This window comes from Copadichromis virginalis, linkage group LG7, assembly GCF_057382275.1.
Source record: "Copadichromis virginalis isolate Kocher_CV1m ecotype Utaka linkage group LG7, C_Virginalis_male_GT1.1, whole genome shotgun sequence".
In the NCBI taxonomy this organism is placed as follows: Eukaryota; Metazoa; Chordata; class Actinopteri; order Cichliformes; family Cichlidae; genus Copadichromis; species Copadichromis virginalis.
The window spans coordinates 59,303,217-59,323,628 of record NC_140624.1 but is presented as its reverse complement, the minus strand read 5'-3'; the positions used below and the strand labels follow the sequence as shown (position 1 = coordinate 59,323,628).

Below are 20,412 nucleotides of genomic sequence, written 5' to 3'. Positions count from 1 at the left end.
ATCTGTATTTTTAACTGTACAAACCTGCCATGTATTACTTTATGACATAATCAATTATTTTAGCTTTATTTATGCTTTTTTTTCTTCTTCTTTTTGTATGTCCCGTCTGACACTGTAGCAATTAGAATCAGAGTTATTGTCTAAAGGCCAAGAAAAATGCCCAACAGATTTATTTTACCAAGTAGACCATTACGGCTTTTGCTATACTGGTCCACTTGAATGTCATATTTCATTCAATCTTATTATTATTATCATCAATTTTATTTAATTTAAATACAATAAAATCAAATATCAGCTCCCCTGTTGACCCCCATAGTCACCCTCATTCCCCAGAAGCCATCAAAAGCAGGGGGCCCAGGCGACTCAGACACGGGCCCACAGCAGTAGCACCACCACAGAGTATGGGGCGACCCCCCCGACTCCACTGCAGAGGTAAATTACACCCACTCTGGCATTTAGTGAATTCAGTAAAAGACTACATGAGACAATAGACATCCAGGTTGAGTTCATCGTCCACCTCTGCACCTCATCAAGAGGCACTCTCAAGAGCTCAAGAGAGATTTTTTTTTCATGGCAACGAATGTGAATGTTACAATTAAGTTACAAGCAATTTGCCCTAAAACTTTCTTTTTTGAACATTAAACAATGTGGGATCTGTATAACATCAGCGTACTTTGTATTTTGTTGTGACATGTTGTCCAGTGTCACAACTATGATAAGTTGCTAAAGTTACAATGGGAAATTAACATGGAATCTCTTGACATTACATTTATTTGATACACATACAAACTTAGCCAATACACACACACACATATACATATATATAAAAATCTGTCTACCTTCTTCACTGCTCCCTGGTCAATCAGCTTCAGCTCGTGTACTTCAGCATTTATTTGTAAACACTGGAGCCAGGCGGTGCAGTCTTTCATGGTTGGCATTTTAAAGTGTTGAGGCACACAGCCCACCAGAGGTGAAACTTGCTGCAAACCAGGCTGATACACAGAGTCCAGATAGAGGTAAATGAAGATATTGGTAAGAAGGAAAGCAGCAGCACATATTCCAACTACTGGAACAATGTAGGCCACAGTAGTCCTGCTGCGCTGACCCACTGTGCCCTGCATCTAAAATAAAAAGAGGAATGACAAAAGGGATATTGTAAGTGTACTAATTACAGCTACAGATATTAAAGAGTAGGACAACACGAGGCTGAAAAGCAGTATTTTCCTGCCTTACTCTCACACCCTTTGGCCACTGTGGTCAGAGGTATATTGTGTGGTCAGCTGTACCTGCTGTGTAGCCTTAACAATGGTGTGTGGTGGTCCTGTGTACCACAGAACCACCACACCACCATCCTGGTTAAAGTAGTAAATGATGGAAAATAGTTTTTCTTTAAAGATTTTCGGGAAAATATCCACTAGCCTATCTATTTTCTTATTCTCCCAGTATTAACAAATGTAACGAAGTAACAAATTACTTACTAGTGATGTTCGATTCGTGAACGAATCGTTCAAAACTCGAGAATCACTTTACTGACTCGTGAATCATGACGCACAAGCCCAACTGACTCACTGACTCATCCCTGTTTCTGTTAGCAAACTAATTCGCTTAGTAGAAATATATCTAGCTTATAATTAAAATTGCGGGGGGGAACAACAGCCAGTTTCTTAACAAAAGCATTTCTGCTCTGAACTGGAAGAAAAAACCCTGAGTAGAAGCTCACATCAAGAAAATAGCTCCTCGGTTCACAGTAGCATCGCTCTGCTAACATGCTAACAACACATTTGAGCTACTCACCCCCTCCCTTCCTGTGTTGAATCGTAAGCGTAAGCAAATCACTCAGGACTCGCTCACCCCCTCCCTCCTGTGCTGAATCGTAAGCGAATCACTCAGGACTCACTAACCCCCTCCCTCCCGTGCTGAATCGTAAGCTTAAGCGAATCACTCAGGACTCGCTCACCCCCTCCCTCCTGTGCTGAATCGTAAGCTTAAGCGAATCACTCAGGACTCGCTCACCCCCTCCCTCCTGTGCTGAATCATAGAGCGAGGGAACGAATCACTCACTCACTCACCCCCTCCCTCCTGGCTCACAGCTTCTTCTTCTTGGTTGGCAACCAATGTTAAGGCGCATTACCGCCCCCTGACTCACAGCTCAGTGGACATTTAGATGAGAAAATATATATTTAACACATTTAAGGAAAATACTAATAAAAAAACAAAAACAGATGTTTATTAAGCAATTTTGATAGGAAATTGCTTAATTTTAGAAATGTTTTTGCTCTTTTTTGCTCTATAAAATAGTTGTTTTTTTTTTTTAGAATCATTCATCTTAGCAGTGGGATTTACATGAAAAGAGAAACAAATTAAGTTTGAGTGAAAATGTAAATTTTTTGCACTCTCTGGTCAACTGACTCAGTGAATCAAATGACTCAAAAAATCCGAATCACTTTGGTGAGTGACTCATTAAAACTCGATTCAGTAAAAAGAATCAAATTTACCATCACTATTACTTACTTTAAAATGGTGAACACACCTTCATTCATTTTGGTGTGCTCAACTTTATTACTGGGAATAAATCCAAAACAAATCTATGCCAGGGATAGAGGTAATGTTCTTGATAACTGTACATCTACTTTTGTGCCAGCCACTCACAGTCACTATTTTTCAAATCTCAGCTGTGTTTCATCATGAGTGACTGGCTGTCCCTGTCAATTCCTGTCATGTCTTAAAACCAGTGATGGGAATAACGGCGTTACAAGTAACGGCGTTACTAACGGCGTTACGTTTTTCAGTAACGAGTAATCTAACTAATTACTATTCTTATCGTTACAATGCCGTTACAGTCACTAACAAAAAAATGCGGTCCGTTACTATTTTTCAACAAACAAACGGTTGAAGCTGTGTTTAGCTTACCGCATCTTATATCAGTTGCACGGAAGTAGCTGACTACGTAAGCAGAGATGGGCAGTAACGGGTTACTTGTAAGAAAACTTCTTTTTACAGCGAAAAAAACCCCTAAACTTCCAAGCAAGCACCGAGAGCGCAACGACATAATGGGAAACTCACAGAGACACTGCCGTATCCTTCCACTGACCGCTGTGGCACACCTGCACCAGGGTAAACCTCCGCCTACCGCAGCCCTGCTTTACAGGTGAAAATAGAGCAACAGGACCGCTGAGTCTTTGACTTTATTTATGTTCTGCTGTGTTTTACTTGCATCTATTTGAAAGAGTGAGTGTAAACAAAAAAAATATTTTATTTTATGTGCTGGAATGTGCAGAAAATAGGTTTAAATGTTAAACTCATTTATTCAACTCAGAGAATGTTGCATATAATAAAATTTTTGCTTGATGCATAAAGTTAAAAGATTAAAACTGATAAAACAAGTTAAAAAAAGAGACTTTTCCATTTGATTACATTTTGTATGATAGATTATGTAGAAAAAGTAGAATTGGGCTGAAAGATATATCGCTATATCACCTCTTCAGGTTGTAAATCGTGTTTTTAAAAAGTAACTAAGTAACTAATTACTTTTGAAAATAAGTAATCAGTAAAGTAACGGGATTACTTTTTTTGGGAAGTAATCAGTAACTAATTACTGATTACTTTTTTCAAGTAACTTGACCAACACTGTACGTAAGTAATCTGGACGCTACAGCTTTAAGCAGCTGCGCACGCTCCCGATCACTGTCTAGCACAGGGCTGCCCAATCCCAGTCCTCGAGAGCTACTATCCTGCAGCTTTTAGATGCATCCCTACTCCAACACAGCTGAATCAAATGGTTTGATTACCTCTTCAGCATGCCATCATGTTTGGCAAAGGCCTAATAACAAGCCATTCATTTGATTCGGGTGTGTGGGAACAAGGATGCATCTAAAAGCTGCAGGACGGTAGCTCTCGAGGACCGGGATTGGGCACTGCTGGTCTAGCACAACACCTGGAGCACAGGGGGCAAAAGAATCGCATGAGTGCTGCTGTTTGACTGAGGAAGAATAAAGTAGTCGTGGTAAGCCAATCACATGACCACTTAAAGACAAAGCAACAAGGTGATATATACCAGTTTTTAAATTGTGTTGATAGGCCACGTAAAACCAGAGTCATGATAAACAATATATGCGGCGTTTTTTCCTGAATAGTTTCGTGACGTTCACCGTCTAACGACTGCACTAGCAAGCACTCTCTGCTTATGAGCAAAAAAACAGGGGAAGTTTTAGGAGTGACGGAGGGAGAGAGAGAGAGAGAGAAAGAAAGAGAGTGAGTGAGTTTTGAGATGTGAGAGATTTGTGACGTTTAGCGTGTTTGGAGTGTGTAGTTAATGTGTTGTCTTGTGTAGTTAATGTGTTGTCTTGTGTAGTTAGTGTGTAGTGTTGTGGATAGTTTTGTGTTGTGTGTCAGAACAATGAGGCAGCTGCTGTCTCCAGGTAGAAACAAGAGTGATACACCTGCTGCTGTCAGACCTGCAGGTATCAGCCCATCATGTTCTCCTTTATAGTGGATAGAAATTATTTTTTTGGAGTGGCACAAAAAATTTGTGTGGCATCTTATTGAATGCAGAACAGCTGATTGTTCTGTAAATAGTCTGAAATGGTTATTTAAAAAAAAAAATCAAGGTAAAAGGTAAATGGATACAAATAACTGTTGTTTGCAAAACTTGTGCATAGGATTTTAAAATTGACAATTCATATTTGCATTTAAAGTTATGGTTAAAAATATGATTCATTAAACTTGTTTGTGGTTGTTACAGTAAAAATATAACTTTTTCTACTCTGATTTTATATTTTTTGTCTGATTTTAGATCAATTGTGTTAATACAGTATGTCAAAATGGAAACATAACTGTAAATTCAGACAAGTGAGGTTGTGCTGAAAAGGATGATACCAAACAAGGCAAAGTAAATAGTTTTTAAAGGTAAAATGTGGAGGGAAAATCAAAAGTAGTGAATGACTCTGTCCCGCTGCTGAGAAAATAACAAATAACAAATTTTTACAGTTTAGAGTAAAATATCAATCATGTATAGGGCTGCACGATCAATCGTTAGAAAATCGCGATCTCGATTCATACTTATGTGCGATCTCATTTCCAAATGACAACGATTAAAAAATAATAATAATAAATTTTATAAAAAAGACGACGATGATTGTACCGCATTTTGATCCGGGACGTAATCTGCATGAAAACAAGCGCTCACTCTTCCTGCTCAACAAATGACAAGGGCGGAGCCTTATACCACATGATACAGAAGCTGTGCCGTGCGATGCTAAAATTAGCAGGGAAAAAACAACGGAGAGCACGTCAGGGATGAGGAGAAAGTGACAGGAGAAAATCCGTCCCGGTCAACCACCCAAACATCAATAACGGGAACCTTATACAGCGCTTCCCTATCCGGTTGTTAAGTCTGACGTCACTAGCCGTGTCTGGGTCTAAACTCCGCTGTAGGTCCATATATCTTGAGGTTACTCTATTCCGTAACCCCTGTTCTCTGATAACATGAGTGAGTTGTCCTCAGAAGCCTCTATATCATTACTCCAGCCAGTATTGGCTGGCAGTCGTGACGCTTGCGTCAGGGAGGGGCACCCTCCTCCCTATAAAAGGGTGTGACGCAGCGTCACCCGTCATTCAAGATAAGCTCACCTCTTCCTCGCTTCGTGCAAGGAGGGTGATCTGGTGAGACACCTCACTCATGTTATCAGAGAACAGGGGTTACGGAATAGAGTAACCTCAAGTTCTCTTTCAAACATTCGTTTCGGTGTCTCACTATGGGGATATGCAGACTCCCGTATTGCCAGATAAGCCCATCTGAACGACTGACTGCCAATTTAGGAGGTCTCGTGGGGACCCACACTTAACACAGTGTGGGCTAGAGACGGTGCAGTGACATCCAACCTATAAAACCTTGCAAAGGTCAAAGGTGAAGCCCAGCTCGCAGCTGCACATATCTCGTCTATAGAGACACCCCTAAAAAGGGCCCAAGAAGTTGCCATCCCTCTGGCAGAATGAGCATGAAGCCCCTCCGGGGGGGACAGACCCGTGCTGGAATAAGCCAATTGGATCGCCTCAACAATCCAGTGGGAAATGCGTTGTTTGCTAATGGGCTTGCCAAGTTTAGCCCAGGAAACAAACAGCTGATCCGACCTCCTGAAAGCCTTCGTTCTCTCTATATAGGTACATAAAGCCCTAACTGGACAGAGAGCATGTAGGCGCTCCTGTTTAGGGGAAGAGAAAGGAGGAGGGCAAAAAGCTTCCAGCTCCAATGGGGTGCATTGAAGATAAGGATTTTTTGGGCACAAAGGCCGGAATTGGCCTGAGTGTGACTCTAGAGTTATCCCGCGTGAATCGGGTGCACTCTTTGTGTATTGACAGCGCATGAATATCACTGACACGCTTCGCAGATGCGAGAGCCAGGAGCAATGCAGTCTTCAAAGACAGGATTTTTATTTCCACCTGGTTTAGTGGTTCAAATGGAGGCTGTGAAACTGCCCCCAGCACCAGGGATAAATCCCACGTGGGAACGAGAGGTTTAGACACTGGGTGGAGCCGTCGTGCCCCTTTCATGAAACGGCAGACTAGCGGGTGATGGCTCACCGGGCCATCCACGAAGCCCACATGGCAGGCTGAAATGGCTGCTAGATATACTTTAATTGTGGAAAAGGCCTTTCCTTTATCTAACAGTTCTTGGAGAAAGGAGAGAATTGTTGTCACAGAGCACTGAAAGGAGAGAGTGTGAGACTTTCCACACCATTCCTCAAATACCCTCCACTTGTTCTCATACAATGATCTTGTGGAGGGGGCTCTAGCACTCTGAATAGTGGCCATAACACCCTAGGGGAGTCCTGCCGTACTCAGATTCAACCTCTCACGGGCCAAGCCCACAGGGCAAGGCGCTCGGGGTGAGGGTGAAAAATCTCCCCCCTGGCTTGGGAGACTAGGTCTCGTCGGAGAGGGAGAGGCCAAGGTTCGCTCCACAAGAGGGGCATAATCTCCGCTAACTTTCCACCTTGGGGCGATCAATATCATTGTTAGCCCTCTCTCTCTCACTCTGGTTAGAGTGGGAGAAATTAAGGCCAGTGGAGGGAACGCATAAAGCAGAGCATGTGGCCAGTTGTGAGCTAATGCGTCTACCCCTAGCGGAGCCTCCTGGTCCCTCAGGGAGAAATACAGTGGACACTGAGCGTTCTCCCTCGAGGCAAACAGATCGACCTGTGGCTGGCCAAAGCGGGTCCAGATTTGGGTCACCACATGTGGGTGCAGGGTCCAGTCCCCGTACTGCGGGTTTCCCCTGGACATTAAGTCTGCTCCCAAGTTCAGAGCTCCTGGAATGTGAGTAGCTCTCAGTGACAACAGATTGATGCTGCTCCACATGATCAGTCTGCGAGCCAGCATGTGCAAAGGACAGGAACGTAACCCGCCCTGTCTGTTGATGTACGCCACAACAGTGGTGTTGTCTGTTCTGATCAGAACATGGTGGTTTCTCAACAGGGGAAGGAAGTGTCTCAGTGCTAGAAAAGCTGCTAGCAATTCTAGCCAATTTATATGAGCACCCCTCTGTTGTGAGTCCCAGCTGCCGCTCACTGCTCTGCCCTCGTGAGTGGCACCCCAACCCGTGAGACTCGCGTCCGTGGTCACCACCTTTCTGGCTGTGACAGCTCCCAGTGACACCCCCTGAGTGAGAAATGTGGGATTTCTCCAACAGTGGAGTGCTGCAGCGCAGTCTGCTGTCACTCTGATATAGCGGTGGGTATGGCGCTTTCGATTCAGTCTCAGTGATGCAACCCATCGCTGAAATTCCCTCATATGCAGTCTGCCTAGTGGAATGACTGCCAGTGAAGACGCCATTAATCCCAGCATCTGCAGGCATTTTCTGAATGGGAGATACAGTGGGGCAAAAAAGTATTTAGTCAGCCACCGATTGTGCAAGTTCCCCCACCTAAAATGATTTTATTTGCACCAGAGCTACACTTCAACTGTGAGAGACAGAATGTGAAAAAAAAATCCATGAATCCACATGGTAGGATTTGTAAAGAATTTATTCGTAAATCAGGGTGGAAAATAAGTATTTGGTCAATAACAAAAATACAACTCAATACTTTGTAACATAACCTTTGTTGGCAATAACAGAGGTCAAACGTTTACTATAGGTCTTTACCAGGTTTGCACACACAGTAGCTGGTATTTTGGCCCATTCCTCCATGCAGATCTTCTCGAGAGCAGTGATGTTTTGGGGCTGTCGCCGAGCAACACGGACTTTCAACTCCTGCCACAGATTTTCTATGGGGTTGAGGTCTGGAGACTGGCTAGGCCACTCCAGGACTTTCAAATGCTTCTTACGGAGCCACTCCTTTGTTGCCCGGGCGGTGTGTTTTGGATCATTGTCATGTTGGAAGACCCAGCCTCGTTTCATCTTCAAAGTTCTCACTGATGGAAGGAGGTTTTGGCTCAAAATCTCACGATACATGGCCCCATTCATTCTGTCCTTAACACAGATCAGTCGTCCTGTCCCCTTGGCAGAAAAACAGCCCCATAGCATGATGTTTCCACCCCCATGCTTCACAGTAGGTATGGTGTTCTTGGGATGCAACTCAGTATTCTTCCTCCTCCAAACACGACGAGTTGAGTTTATACCAAAAAGTTCTACTTTGGTTTCATCTGACCACATGACATTCTCCCAATCCTCTGCTGTATCATCCATGTGCTCTCTGGCAAACTTCAGATGGGCCTGGACATGCACTGGCTTCAGCAGCGGAACACGTCTGGCACTGCGGGATTTGATTCCCTGCCGTTGTAGTGTGTTACTGATGGTGACCTTTGTTACTTTGGTCCCAGCTCTCTGCAGGTCATTCACCAGGTCCCCCCGTGTGGTTCTGGGATCTTTGCTCACCGTTCTCATGATCATTTTGACCCCACGGGATGAGATCTTGCGTGGAGCCCCAGATCGAGGGAGATTATCAGTGGTCTTGTATGTCTTCCATTTTCTGATGATTGCTCCCACAGTTGATTTTTGCACACCAAGCTGCTTGCCTATTGTAGATTCACTCTTCCCAGTCTGGTGCAGGTCTACAATACTTTTCCTGGTGTCCTTCGAAAGCTCTTTGGTCTTGGCCATGGCGGAGTTTGGAGTCTGACTGTTTGAGGCTGTGGACAGGTGTCTTTTATACAGATGATGAGTTCAAACAGGTGCCATTCATACAGGTAACGAGTGGGGGACAGAAAAGCTTCTTACAGAAGACGTTACAGGTCTGTGAGAGCCAGAGATTTTCCTTGTTTGAGGTGACCAAATACTTATTTTCCACCCTAATTTACGAATAAATTCTTTACAAATCCTACCATGTGAATTCATGGATTTTTTTTTCACATTCTGTCTCTCACAGTTGAAGTGTACCTCTGGTGCAAATTACTGACCTCTGTCATCATTTTAAGTGGAGGAACTTGCACAATCGGTGGCTGACTAAATACTTTTTTGCCCCACTGTATCTTCCCAACTGAAAAATGCCGGCATGTGATAGCATTTTTTTTACTCTGTCCACAGAGAGACACGCTCTGTACGAGGCGGAGTTTAGAGCTATTCCTATGAAAGAGATGGCCTGAGCTGGCTGCAGGACACTCTTTTGGTAGTTTATGGTGAAACCCAGAGCCATCAGATGATCCACTGTCAACCTGGTGTGCTCTCTTCCCATTATTTCTGACTCTGATAGCAGCAGCCAATCGTCTATGTATGTTGCTATGCGGATGCCCCGCCTCTTCAGTGGGGCTATGGCCGCCTCTGTGCATTTCATAAATACCCGAGGGCTCAGTGAGAGACCAAACGGCAGGACCTGGTACTCGTACATTCTGCCCTGAAACGCAAAGCGCAGGAATTTTCTGTGAGGCGGGTAAATAGGGATGTGAAAATATGCGTCCTTCAGGTCTATTGATGTAAACCAATCGCCTGGGCGCACTACATGCAGCAGAGTGGTGGTCGTCAACATCCTGAATTTGTATGATCTGAGATGCTGATTCAGAGCCCGTAGGTCCAGTATCGGACGTAGTCCCCCTCCCTTCTTGGGCACGAGAAAATACCTTGAGTAAAAGCCGCATTGGCTCTGCTCCTGGGGTATTTCTCGTACTGCTCCCTTTGATAGCAAGGTAGTTATTTCTTCTTGCAGGATCCTGGCTGATTCGCCTTTTGCAAGAGAGAAAATCACTCTGTGAAATCTGGGAGGGGTGGTTGCGAATTGCAAACGATAGCCTCACCCTAATGTCCTCACAACCCATTCTGGCGCAGCGAGAGCTCGCCATCTCTCTATTCTTGCTGACAGCGGCCCCAAAGACAGGTACTCCACAGTAGATGGAGCTCTGGCTCCCTCTTGTGGCGGAAACTGGTCCTTCGGACCAGGCCCCACTGCGCATGCGCGGGCGGCCCGCGCTTGACCAGCGCTTATGGGGCCGGACACCACTGAGGGAATCAACCCCGGTGGTGTCTGGGTGCGTGGGGGCATTATGTTTTTCAACATACTTTCTGTGTTTTTCACACATTTTTCCCGTGCCCTTGGCAACATGCCTGGATGCAACGCGTGAGTTTTTAATAAACTGTGTTTTGTGAGACAGACATGCTTGATTCGGCTGAACAGCGTTTCGTCGTCTCTTTTTTGAAATCCGCTCTGTGGGATCCAACTCGAGTCCCAGGCGCTGAAAGGTGGAGGCAGAACACACTTCTCCGAACGGGCTCCGGAACTGAGCCCTGGAGTGAACTTTGAGCCCGGGCTGGTCCGGCTCCGATCTCCCCGTGGGGGATGTTAGGCAGTCTGCTTCTTCTTGCGGTCCGACTGCTTGGCTGCTGGTGGGGCACCCTGAGCAGCAGCAGGCGGGACGTGTTTCTTGGGCCAGTGGGTCTTAGGGTTCTGCGATCCTAGAGGACCCTGGGCCGCGACCTGCGGGGCTGGGCGGCGAGGGATTTTAAACGTCGGCACGCCGGCTGGTGACCTGAGCGAACGTGCGGCGACCGGGTGGAGGCGCAGCCTGGGTCTTCCTAGGGAGACACAGCTGCAGGGCCTCTCCCTCTTTCTTCTTCTCCTCGCACCGTCTTTGCATGGTGGCAACGGCGGTCCCGAAAAGCCCAGCGGGGAAGATGCTTTCGTCCAGAATGTCACGTTTTTCTCTGTCCGAAAGCCCCGACAAGTTCAGCCATCTTGCCCTCTCCTGTAGGACGATGATGCTGAGGGCTCTGCCCGCCGCTTGTACTGCTGCTCTAGTGAGGTGGAGACACTGGTCTGTAACTACGCCCAGCTCTTCCCACAACTCGCTAGCATCCGGGTTCGCAGCAGCCTGGTCCTGGAGCTCCGCCGAGTAGGCTAGCAGGAGCGATGAGGCGTTCAATGCCCTCGCGGTGGTGGCAACCGATTTATACGCCTTGTCAGCCAGGGAGGACTGCAGGCGTTCGGCCTTGGAGGGCAGGGACGGACCAGATGACATGGAAAGTTTCTGGTTTGGGTGGAGATGAGAAGCCACCAGATTCTCCACTGTGGGAATTTGGTAGATGCCCTTCTCTTTCATTCCAGCGCAGTCAAACGCCGCCGCTCCCTGCACGGGGTTGGGTGACGAAAATGGCTTTGCCCAGCAGCGTGTGACCTCGTCCACGCATTCGGGGAAAAGCGGCAGTACCTGCTTAGTAGTGCGCTTTGCTTTGGGGAGCCTTTTACCCTCGTATCGTGAGGTGGAGGTCTCCGTTGTCACCGTGGGCCATGGGATTGCCAGCTTTTCAGCTGCCCGTTTTGCAACGTCAAATAGCTCCATGCCGCGGGACTGTGTGCCGGGGTTATCACAATCGGCCCCTTGTGTCGCAGAATTCCGACCAGAGGGGGCAAAGAAGTAAGTAAGTAAGTAAGTAAAATTTATTTATATAGCGCTTTTCACAGATAAAAATCACAAAGTGCTTTACAACACAGAAAATGGGAATATAAAACAATATAACAGTAAATAAAACAATGTAAAACAATAAAACTATAAAAACAGCATAAGAAGAAATTAATCAAATGCTTTTCTAAATAAAAATGTCTTCAGCTGTTTCTTAAAACAATCAATGGAGTCCGTGCAGCGAAGAGACAGTGGGAGAGAATTCCACAACCGTGGTGCCACAGTCTGAAAGGCCCGATCACCACGAGTTTTAAAACGAGTGCGTGGTACCACCAACAGTCTCTGATCTAATGACCTTAAAGCCCGAGAAGATGTATGTGATTTCAGCAGGTCAGATTAATATTGAGGAGCCTGACCATGCAGGGCCCTAAAGGTTAGAACTAAAATTTTAAACTGAAACCTAAAATTTACAGGCAACCAGTGAAGGGAGGCCAAGACTGGAGTGATATGCGATCTCTTGGTGCCTGTTAAGAGACGTGCTGCAGCATTCTGCACAGTCTGAAGACGATTTAAGGCTGATTTGTTAAAACAAGTAAAAAGGCCATTACAATAGTCTAAACGAGAAGAAATAAAAGCATGAATAATCATCTCAAGTTCAAGCTTTGATACCATTAGTCTGAGTTTAGAAATATTCCGTAAATGATAAAAACAGTTTCGGACTAGCTGCTTAGAATGCTGCTCGAGCGACATCGAGCTGTCAAATAAGACACCGAGATTTCTAAGGCTTGATTTTACGTAAGGGTCTAAGAAGCTGATATGCTGTCTAATTTCTGGGACCATATGGTCTGGAGCAATAATTAGAGTTTCTGTTTTATCAGAGTTTAGTTGGAGAAAATTGTCATATAACCATTTGTTGATTTCTGTCAGACAATTACTTAAATTAGACAATTTATAAAACTCAGACATTTTGAAGGAACAGTATAGTTGGATGTCGTCAGCATAGAGATGATAGGAGATATATTTATAGCGCTTAATAATTTGACCTAGGGGAAATACATAAAGTAAAAAGAGAATTGGACCCAGGACAGATCCCTGAGGTACCCCACACGGCAAAACTGTTGATTCTGATGTGACATGATTCATGCAAACAGTAAAAGATCTCTCAGACAGATATGATATAAACCATTTTAAAACAACACCAGTAATCCCAAACAAGTTCTCGAGTCTGTTTATCATGATACTGTGATCTACAGTGTCAAAAGCAGAGCTGAGATCCAGCAGGACCAGCACTGTGTATTCTCCAGAGTCTGCTGCCATCAAGATATCACTAGATACTCTAAGTAAGGCCGTTTCAGTGGAATGCAATTTACGAAAACCAGACTGGAAAGTGTCCATAACAGCATTTTTATCCAGGAAATAGTTAAGTTGTTCTAGTACTACTTTTTCTAAAATTTTCGATATAAAAGGCAATTTGGATATTGGCCTATAACTGTTAGGAAGAGATGGATCCAGCTGGGGTTTCTTTAATATTGGCTCGACGATAGCTTGTTTAAAGAAGCTGGGGACTGAGCCAATATGAAGAGAAGTATTTATCATTTCCACAATACAGGGGCCAATTGAATCAAACACACTAGTGAAAAATGAAGATGGAAGGACATCAAGGGGGCTTGAAGTCTGTTTTATATGACAAAGCAGGCCTCTGATGTCTTGTAATGTAACAGGAGTAAAAGACGACCAAGTATCAGAGGAGAGCAAGTTAAAAGTTTGATATTGAGAAGATGATGGAGAGATATTAGACCTGGTTGCAATGACCTTATTTCTGAAATAGTTCATAAACTCATTGCAGTCGGACGTTGAGTGAACTGGTGCACAAGGAGCATCAGGAGAAACAATACTCTTAATTGTTTTAAACAAGAATTTAGGATCTTTCTTTTTTGAAGCTATGAGGTGTGAAAAATACTCTGTTCTGGCATTTTTCCACATGTCATTTAGCAAGAGGATAGATTCTTTAAGGTGTAACTTATAAACCTCAAGTTTGGAAGCCTTCCACAAACGTTCTAGCTTGCGACAATATCTTCTGAAATTACGAATGTTTTCATTTAACCAAGGATGAGATTTCAAACGTAGGACAGTACTTTTTTTCAGAGGTGCCACTATGTCTAAAATAGAAGTACACTGGTTATTAAAGGATGAGACAAGAGAGTCCAAATCATTGTAAGTCATTTCAGCGTCAAACATGGCAGAGAACCTTTTGCCGGCGTTCAGGTTTATGATTCGCCTTTCAATCGTTATTTTGGGAGCCGGGGGATCCAAATAAAACGACAAGTTAAAATATATGCAGCTATGGTCACTCACATGGACATTTTCCACACGAATGTCATTTATATTTAAACCCAAGGAGAAAACAAGGTCCAATGTGTGACCCTTTACATGTGTAGGGCCAGAAACATGCTGCATAAAATTAAAAGAGACTGTGATAGTCATGAAGTCAGCAGCCATATTACAGGATGCATCATCAATATGAAAGTTAAAATCTCCCAACATTACCACCTTCTCTAATTTAATAATGGATGATAGGAGGTCGTTAAATTCAGTTAAAAAGACTCCGACAGGGCCAGGAGGTCGGTAGATTAAAATACAATAAAAGGTGTGCAAAGAGCCGACCTTGATCATCTGAAGTTCAAATGAGGTAAAAGAATCCGAGTTCATCAGTCTGCATGTGAATCTGTCCTGGTGCACAACAGCGAGACCTCCGCCACGTCCCGAAAGACGTGGAGTTCCGATGACGGAGCAGCCAGTAGAACAAATTTCCTTCAGATGTATATAATCCATGTTTTGTTGCCACGTCTCAGTTAAACACAAGAAGTTGAGAGATTCCTTTATAAAAAGATCGTTTAAAATAAACGATTTGTTTGTGATTGAGCGAGTGTTGAGCAGGGCAAACCTGATTGAAGACTTTTGGTTGGTGCAGTCAACAGCTGACTGCAGTGGCACTCGAAATAAACACCTGTGCGCACCTCTACACCTGTTACGCCGGGCGGGGACTTCAGGGCTAGCAGAAGCTAATATCCATAGTGGTACATCACCTCTGCCATCAAAACGGCGGTCGAAGGAGGGACGCCAAGTGAACATGGGGCCATCAGACCATAGACTCCGAGCTGGGAACTGCAGTGTAGCGTCGGCACCAGGTGACAATAGATGAATTGGTCGTAGGCACCGGGATTCTTCCCACATCCAAGAAGCTAATCTTCGGTACCTTCTCAGTCGCACCTGGACACCGGCCCTGGTTCCCCTACTTCTTCTTTTCTTCGTGTTAAATCCCACCGATATGTACGGTAACATGCAGTCAGGTGAGGAACACACAAAGGGTGGAGGGAAAAATTTCCTGTAACTGTCCCAGCTGTCACAGTAGCTCTCCATTGAATCTTTGATATACAACATCATGCCCCGATCATAAGTATTGGTGGCAGAGACAAAATCAAAACATAGGACGGTAAAAATAATATTGCAAGTGACAATAGCGGCCAGTATAAAACTATACCAGCGAGCTGTACAAGCGGCAAAGCCAAACACAGGCGCCATCTTGTCGAGCGAGCGTAAAAGAAAACGTCGTCATCCTCGTCCGAGACGAGATGTTCCGACGCTCCCTCAGAGGATTCGCTGAGTAGCTCGTCATTAGCCTCGAGGGAATCAAGCATAGCTTCGCAGCTGACCTCGGCATCATCCACCAGCGGGAGGACGATATCCATCTCGTGCCTGGTGTGGCGGACTCAGTGTTCTCCATCGGTGGGCCGATTGGAGACAGCATTGGGTCCTCCTTCGACAGGCTAGCTTGGCGGGCTAGCCTTCGGCGAAGGCTTTTTAGGGTGAAGCGAGCGCAGTGTTCGCATATACCCGGTGTGGAAATAGCCGCTTGGGCGTGTTGCAGCCCGAGGCACATCACACACGCGTCATGTGTATCTGAACCTGAGATTTTGCAACCGCAGGGGCAAATTCTGGGCAGCGGTTTGCAGTCTGCCATATTAAGGAAGCTTGGTGTAGCTAGCTTGGAATGGCTGGACGGCTAACGCTGATTTTTTTTTTCTTTCTTCTCTCGGTGAGCTAGTATGACCTGGCTAGTGTGGTGGCTAGCGCTTGTGCTACTTGGCTTGGTGACCGTGTGTAGCAAAGACAGTTAGCTTGGTCAGCTAACTGTTGTGCTAGATGCGTGGTGGCAGCTAACACACTCTCCGACCTGGCTCTGTGGTGAAGAGCAGGCGACTCGAAACGCGAGCCGTGCTAGCGCCCGGTGACCAAGGTGTTAGCTTGCTCGTGTGGACAGTTAAGCTAGCACTCACGTTCACAGTCAGGAGAGATGAGGTTTCTAAGAAGCGAGAAGAGGAAATTGAATGACGGGTGACGCTGCGTCACACCCTTTTATAGGGAGGAGGGTGGCCCCTCCCTGACGCAAGCGTCACGACTGCCAGCCAATACTGGCTGGAGTAATGATATAGAGGCTTCTGAGGACAACGCAGAGAGAGCGTTCCCATAGTGAGACACCGAAACGAATGTTTGAAAGAGAACAAACGATCACTGTGGCATTACTGAGAGTTGAAAAACTGTCTAAAGTCTTTCATCTTTAATAAAATGATCAGTGTTCTGCTCTACCAGGTGTAACAATTGAGTTTAACATCCAGGCATCCATGAAAACGGAATTTATGACATTTAACGGCGTTAGAAGTTAGCAGGGAGTTAGCTCGCTAGCTTTTATCTAAATACAATATAGCATGTCCTGACTGTGGGGTTTTGGAAACAAATTAAAACGTACAGCTCTGCTATCACTTCCAGCATAAATGAAGACAGAAAACTAAACAGCAGTGACGTTTGTAGGGTTACTGAAGTTGGGCTAGCTGGTATATAATGATGTGCTACGTGACCGCTAGCGACACAGGTATGTTAGCATAATATAAACAAGCTAACTTTTTTTCCACTCGATAAAAGTTAACGTGAGTGTTCTCGGTGGTCAGAAACAAATGTAATCGCATGGCAGGATGCTGTAAAAGGACCAAACTTCAGCCAGGAGAACAACTGAGATAATCCATCCACAATACGAGGTTAGTCATTCATATACTGCTGCATGGGCTGGGCTGTAGTTACATCCTAAGGTTTTAAAAACTGAGCTTAAATAAATGGTTAGCGGTAATAAAAGCCGAGGGAGGTCAACAGTGATCACTGACTGTTTTAGGAGCTTTTTGAGATCAAATAAAAGAAAATACATACCATTAAACATGTTAACAACACAAAAGCCATATTAAACGCAGACTACTTTAGACCCGGAAGTAGGATTCGTCGCGTCATCACTGAACAACCGGATACCCGTCGAACTCCCGCAGGCACAAAGAAATTACGGAGGCTATTACTTATCACCTGACCAAAGATATGGCTCCCATCAACACTGTGCAAAACGAGGGATTTAGGAAAATGATCAACACCCTAGACAAACGCTACACAGTGCCGTCCCGCAACTATTTTTCTATTGTTGCACTACCTGCTCTATACATGCAGTGTTGAGCAATGGTGGAGACGGAATTTCAAGCAGTACAACATTTTCCGGCAACCACAAAACGTGAGACATTTGTTGTTTTTATGTTTATTTATTGTTTTTATGTTCAGTCTCAACTGTTACGAAGTTGATGTGCAGTTAATAAATGCAATAAATATTTATATTGGAAAAGAAAATCGTGAGAGAATCGTGATCTCAATTCTAAGCCAAAAAATCGTGATTCTCATTTTATGCAAAATCGTGCAGCCCTAATCATGTGTATTTAATCTCTGTAATATTCTGGATATTTATAATTGAGCTATTTGCATACATTAAAGCTATTCCTAATTTTTGTAACTTTGTAATATGTCTGTGAAGGTTCTCAGTCATCCAGGTCATCGTAGTCAAAGGAGCTTGCAAAGAAAAGCGTCTGCACTTCTTTAAGTTGCTTGAAGACGTTTCACCTCTCATCCGAGAAGCTTCTTCAGTTCTAAGGTCAAATGGTGGAGAGTCCCAGATATAAACCTAGTGGGAGTAACCCCCCACAGAGGGACAAAAGGACCCCCTGATGATCCTCTAATCGCCTGAGCCAAGGTGTGAAACTGGGTGTGGGTCCCAATCAGCCAGAGTTTCGGGTGAGCTCATTGTGAAACCTGGCCTGTGAGCGACCATCTTTGAACAGAGGCGGGGGTTTACGACACCAAATCTCTGCCATCTATAATCCAGTTTTGAGATCCCTTCCCAGACACCTTAACGCCCACTCACATCCTGGGCCATCTGACCTCAGGAATTCGCATGATAAGGTGGGGCCAGGTTTCACAATGAGCTCACCCGAAACTCTGGCTGATTGGGTCCCACACCCAGTTTCACACCTTGGCTCAGGCGATTAGAGGATCATCAGGGGGTCCTTTTGTCCCTCTGTGGGGGGTTACTCCCACTAGGTTTATATCTGGGACTCTCCACCATTTGACCTTAGAACTGAAGAAGCTTCTCGGATGAGAGGTGAAACGTCTTCAAGCAACTTAAAGAAGTCCAAACGCTTTTCTTTGCAAGCTCCTTTGACAACTTCGTAATATATTGAATTGTATTTAATTTAGTTCAGTCTGTTACTGTTTTTATTGTCTTGGAGCAACTGTAAGCACATAATTTTCTTGGGGATTAACAAAGTTTTCTGATTCTGATATTGTGTCCTAAATGTTATGTAACCATCTGCCACCAGATGGAGGGTTGTTGTTGAGATACACATGGATCTATTAATCTCGGCTTCATGTTTTTGTAAACACTATTAGTTAGTTCGCAGATACCGGCAGCTGAAATTTTCTCCAGAAGGTGGATGGGCACTCCCTTAGCGACAGGGTGAGGCATTCAGTCATTATGGAGGGGTTCAGAGTAAAACTGCTAGTCCTCCACGTCGAATGGAGACGGCTAAGGTGGTTCTCTCCTAAGTAGGGTGTTCCAACTAAGCATGTCTTACCAAGAAGAGGCCCTGGCATAGACTCGGGACAACACGAGAGAGATTACATTTATTGGCTGGCCTCGGAAAAGCTTGATGATTCCCTGGATAACTTGGAGGAGGTGGCGAGAGGGAGGCCTGGGCTGCCGCCTCTGGAATTTAGATGCGTGGAAGAAAATGGCTGGATGAGTTCTTGTTTCGTTGTTTTAGAATTTTAGTTTTACTGAAGTGGTTGTTATGAATTTTCAAACAGCATGCATCATTCATAATGAACGCCACAATGCGCCACACTTTTCCAATGTTAATTTTTCATACTTTAACAGTACATGAACATTTTTTGTAGCAACATGTTCTCATATCATATTTACCATCGGTTTGTTTTAAGTGTTCTTAGCTGTTGTCTGTCTGGAGTAAAACGTACAATTTTGATAATGCATGATGCAAGGTGTTGTACAGTTAAGCGGCATGATTCATTTATTGAAGAATGTGATTAACGGTTTAAAAAACGTTTGTTATTAATTTTTGACTTTTTTTAAACAGTTCTTAAATTTAAATGAGTGTTTCTTTAGACTTGTCGGTTCGTACAACTTTTTTTTACGGTTAGTCGATTAAGAAATTAGAAATATCGCTAATCTTGAGTATGGATGAAAATGACTAAAATAACTAGTTCTAATAACTACATACTCTAGATTAGTCAAATGGTGCCAGGAGAACAATCTCCTCCTAAACTTCAGCAAGACAAAGGAGCTGATTGTGGACTTCAGTACAAAGCAGGCGAGGAATTACGAGCCGCTAAACATCAGTGGTGCGCTAGTGGAGAGAGTGGATAGCTTCCAGTACCTGGGTGTCCACATCACTCAGGACCTGTCATGCCCATGTCACATTAACACCCTGGTTAAGAAAGCCTGTCAGTGTCTCTTCTTCCTCAGAAGATTTAGAGACTTCCATTTCCAGCTGAGCATGCTTAAGAACTTTTACTTCTGCACCATTGAGAGCATCCAGATGGGGAAATATCTGCACCTGGTATGGGAACAGCACCAAGAAGGACAGACGAGATCTTCAAAAAGTGGTGTGCTTAGCCAAATGCATCATTCGCTATAGGGCTGCCACGATTACTCGGCTAGTCACAATTATGTTGACTATCAAAATCGTCGACGACTAATTTAATAGTTGACACGTCGTTTGAAGCTTTGTAAGATCCCAAAAGACGAAGGAATAAGTAGTAGTATTTAAGAGTGTAATAGCGGACTGAAACAGAAGATGGCAGCAATGCATGTACAAGGATGCCAGCTGCCGTTAACCCCCGAGAAGAAGAAGAAGAAGAAGAAGCAGCAGTGTCCGGTATCGTAGCTGTGTCCAAATTCAGAAACCGCATCCTCCTGTGTCCGCATTTGTAGGCCAATTACGTTACAGCGACACGACGAAGACTGTCCAAATTCGAAGACTCTGACAAATGCGGCTGACAAATGCACCCTTTATTTCCCCAGATTTGAAAGATGGGTCGGGTGTATACTTCGTGGCCCAACCTATCCCAGAATTCATAGCGCGGCCCTGCTCAGTTTCCAACAATGGCGGCAGCTAGTTAGTTTTAGTATTTCTTTTATTATTCTTTCTG

General features: G+C 44.5%; 1 protein-coding gene across 2 annotated transcripts in view; it reads right to left on the bottom strand.

Annotated features, from left to right (window-relative positions):
* The window catches only part of pomk (protein O-mannose kinase), a 28,522-nt gene that overhangs the window by 3,824 nt on the left and 4,286 nt on the right, over positions 1–20,412 (bottom strand). Inside the window, exons 1-2 of one of the 2 annotated variants that reach the window (XM_085464481.1) lie at positions 1,795–1,853; positions 840–1,121 (exon numbers count right to left, since the gene is read on the bottom strand). In XM_085464481.1, coding sequence (XP_085320607.1) covers positions 840–1,121 — 282 coding nt within the window. In that variant the 5' untranslated portion in view covers positions 1,795–1,853. Of the gene's footprint in view, positions 1–839; positions 1,122–1,794; positions 1,854–20,412 lie in introns of those variants that run through there. The other variant, XM_085464480.1, reaches the window with a different exon arrangement.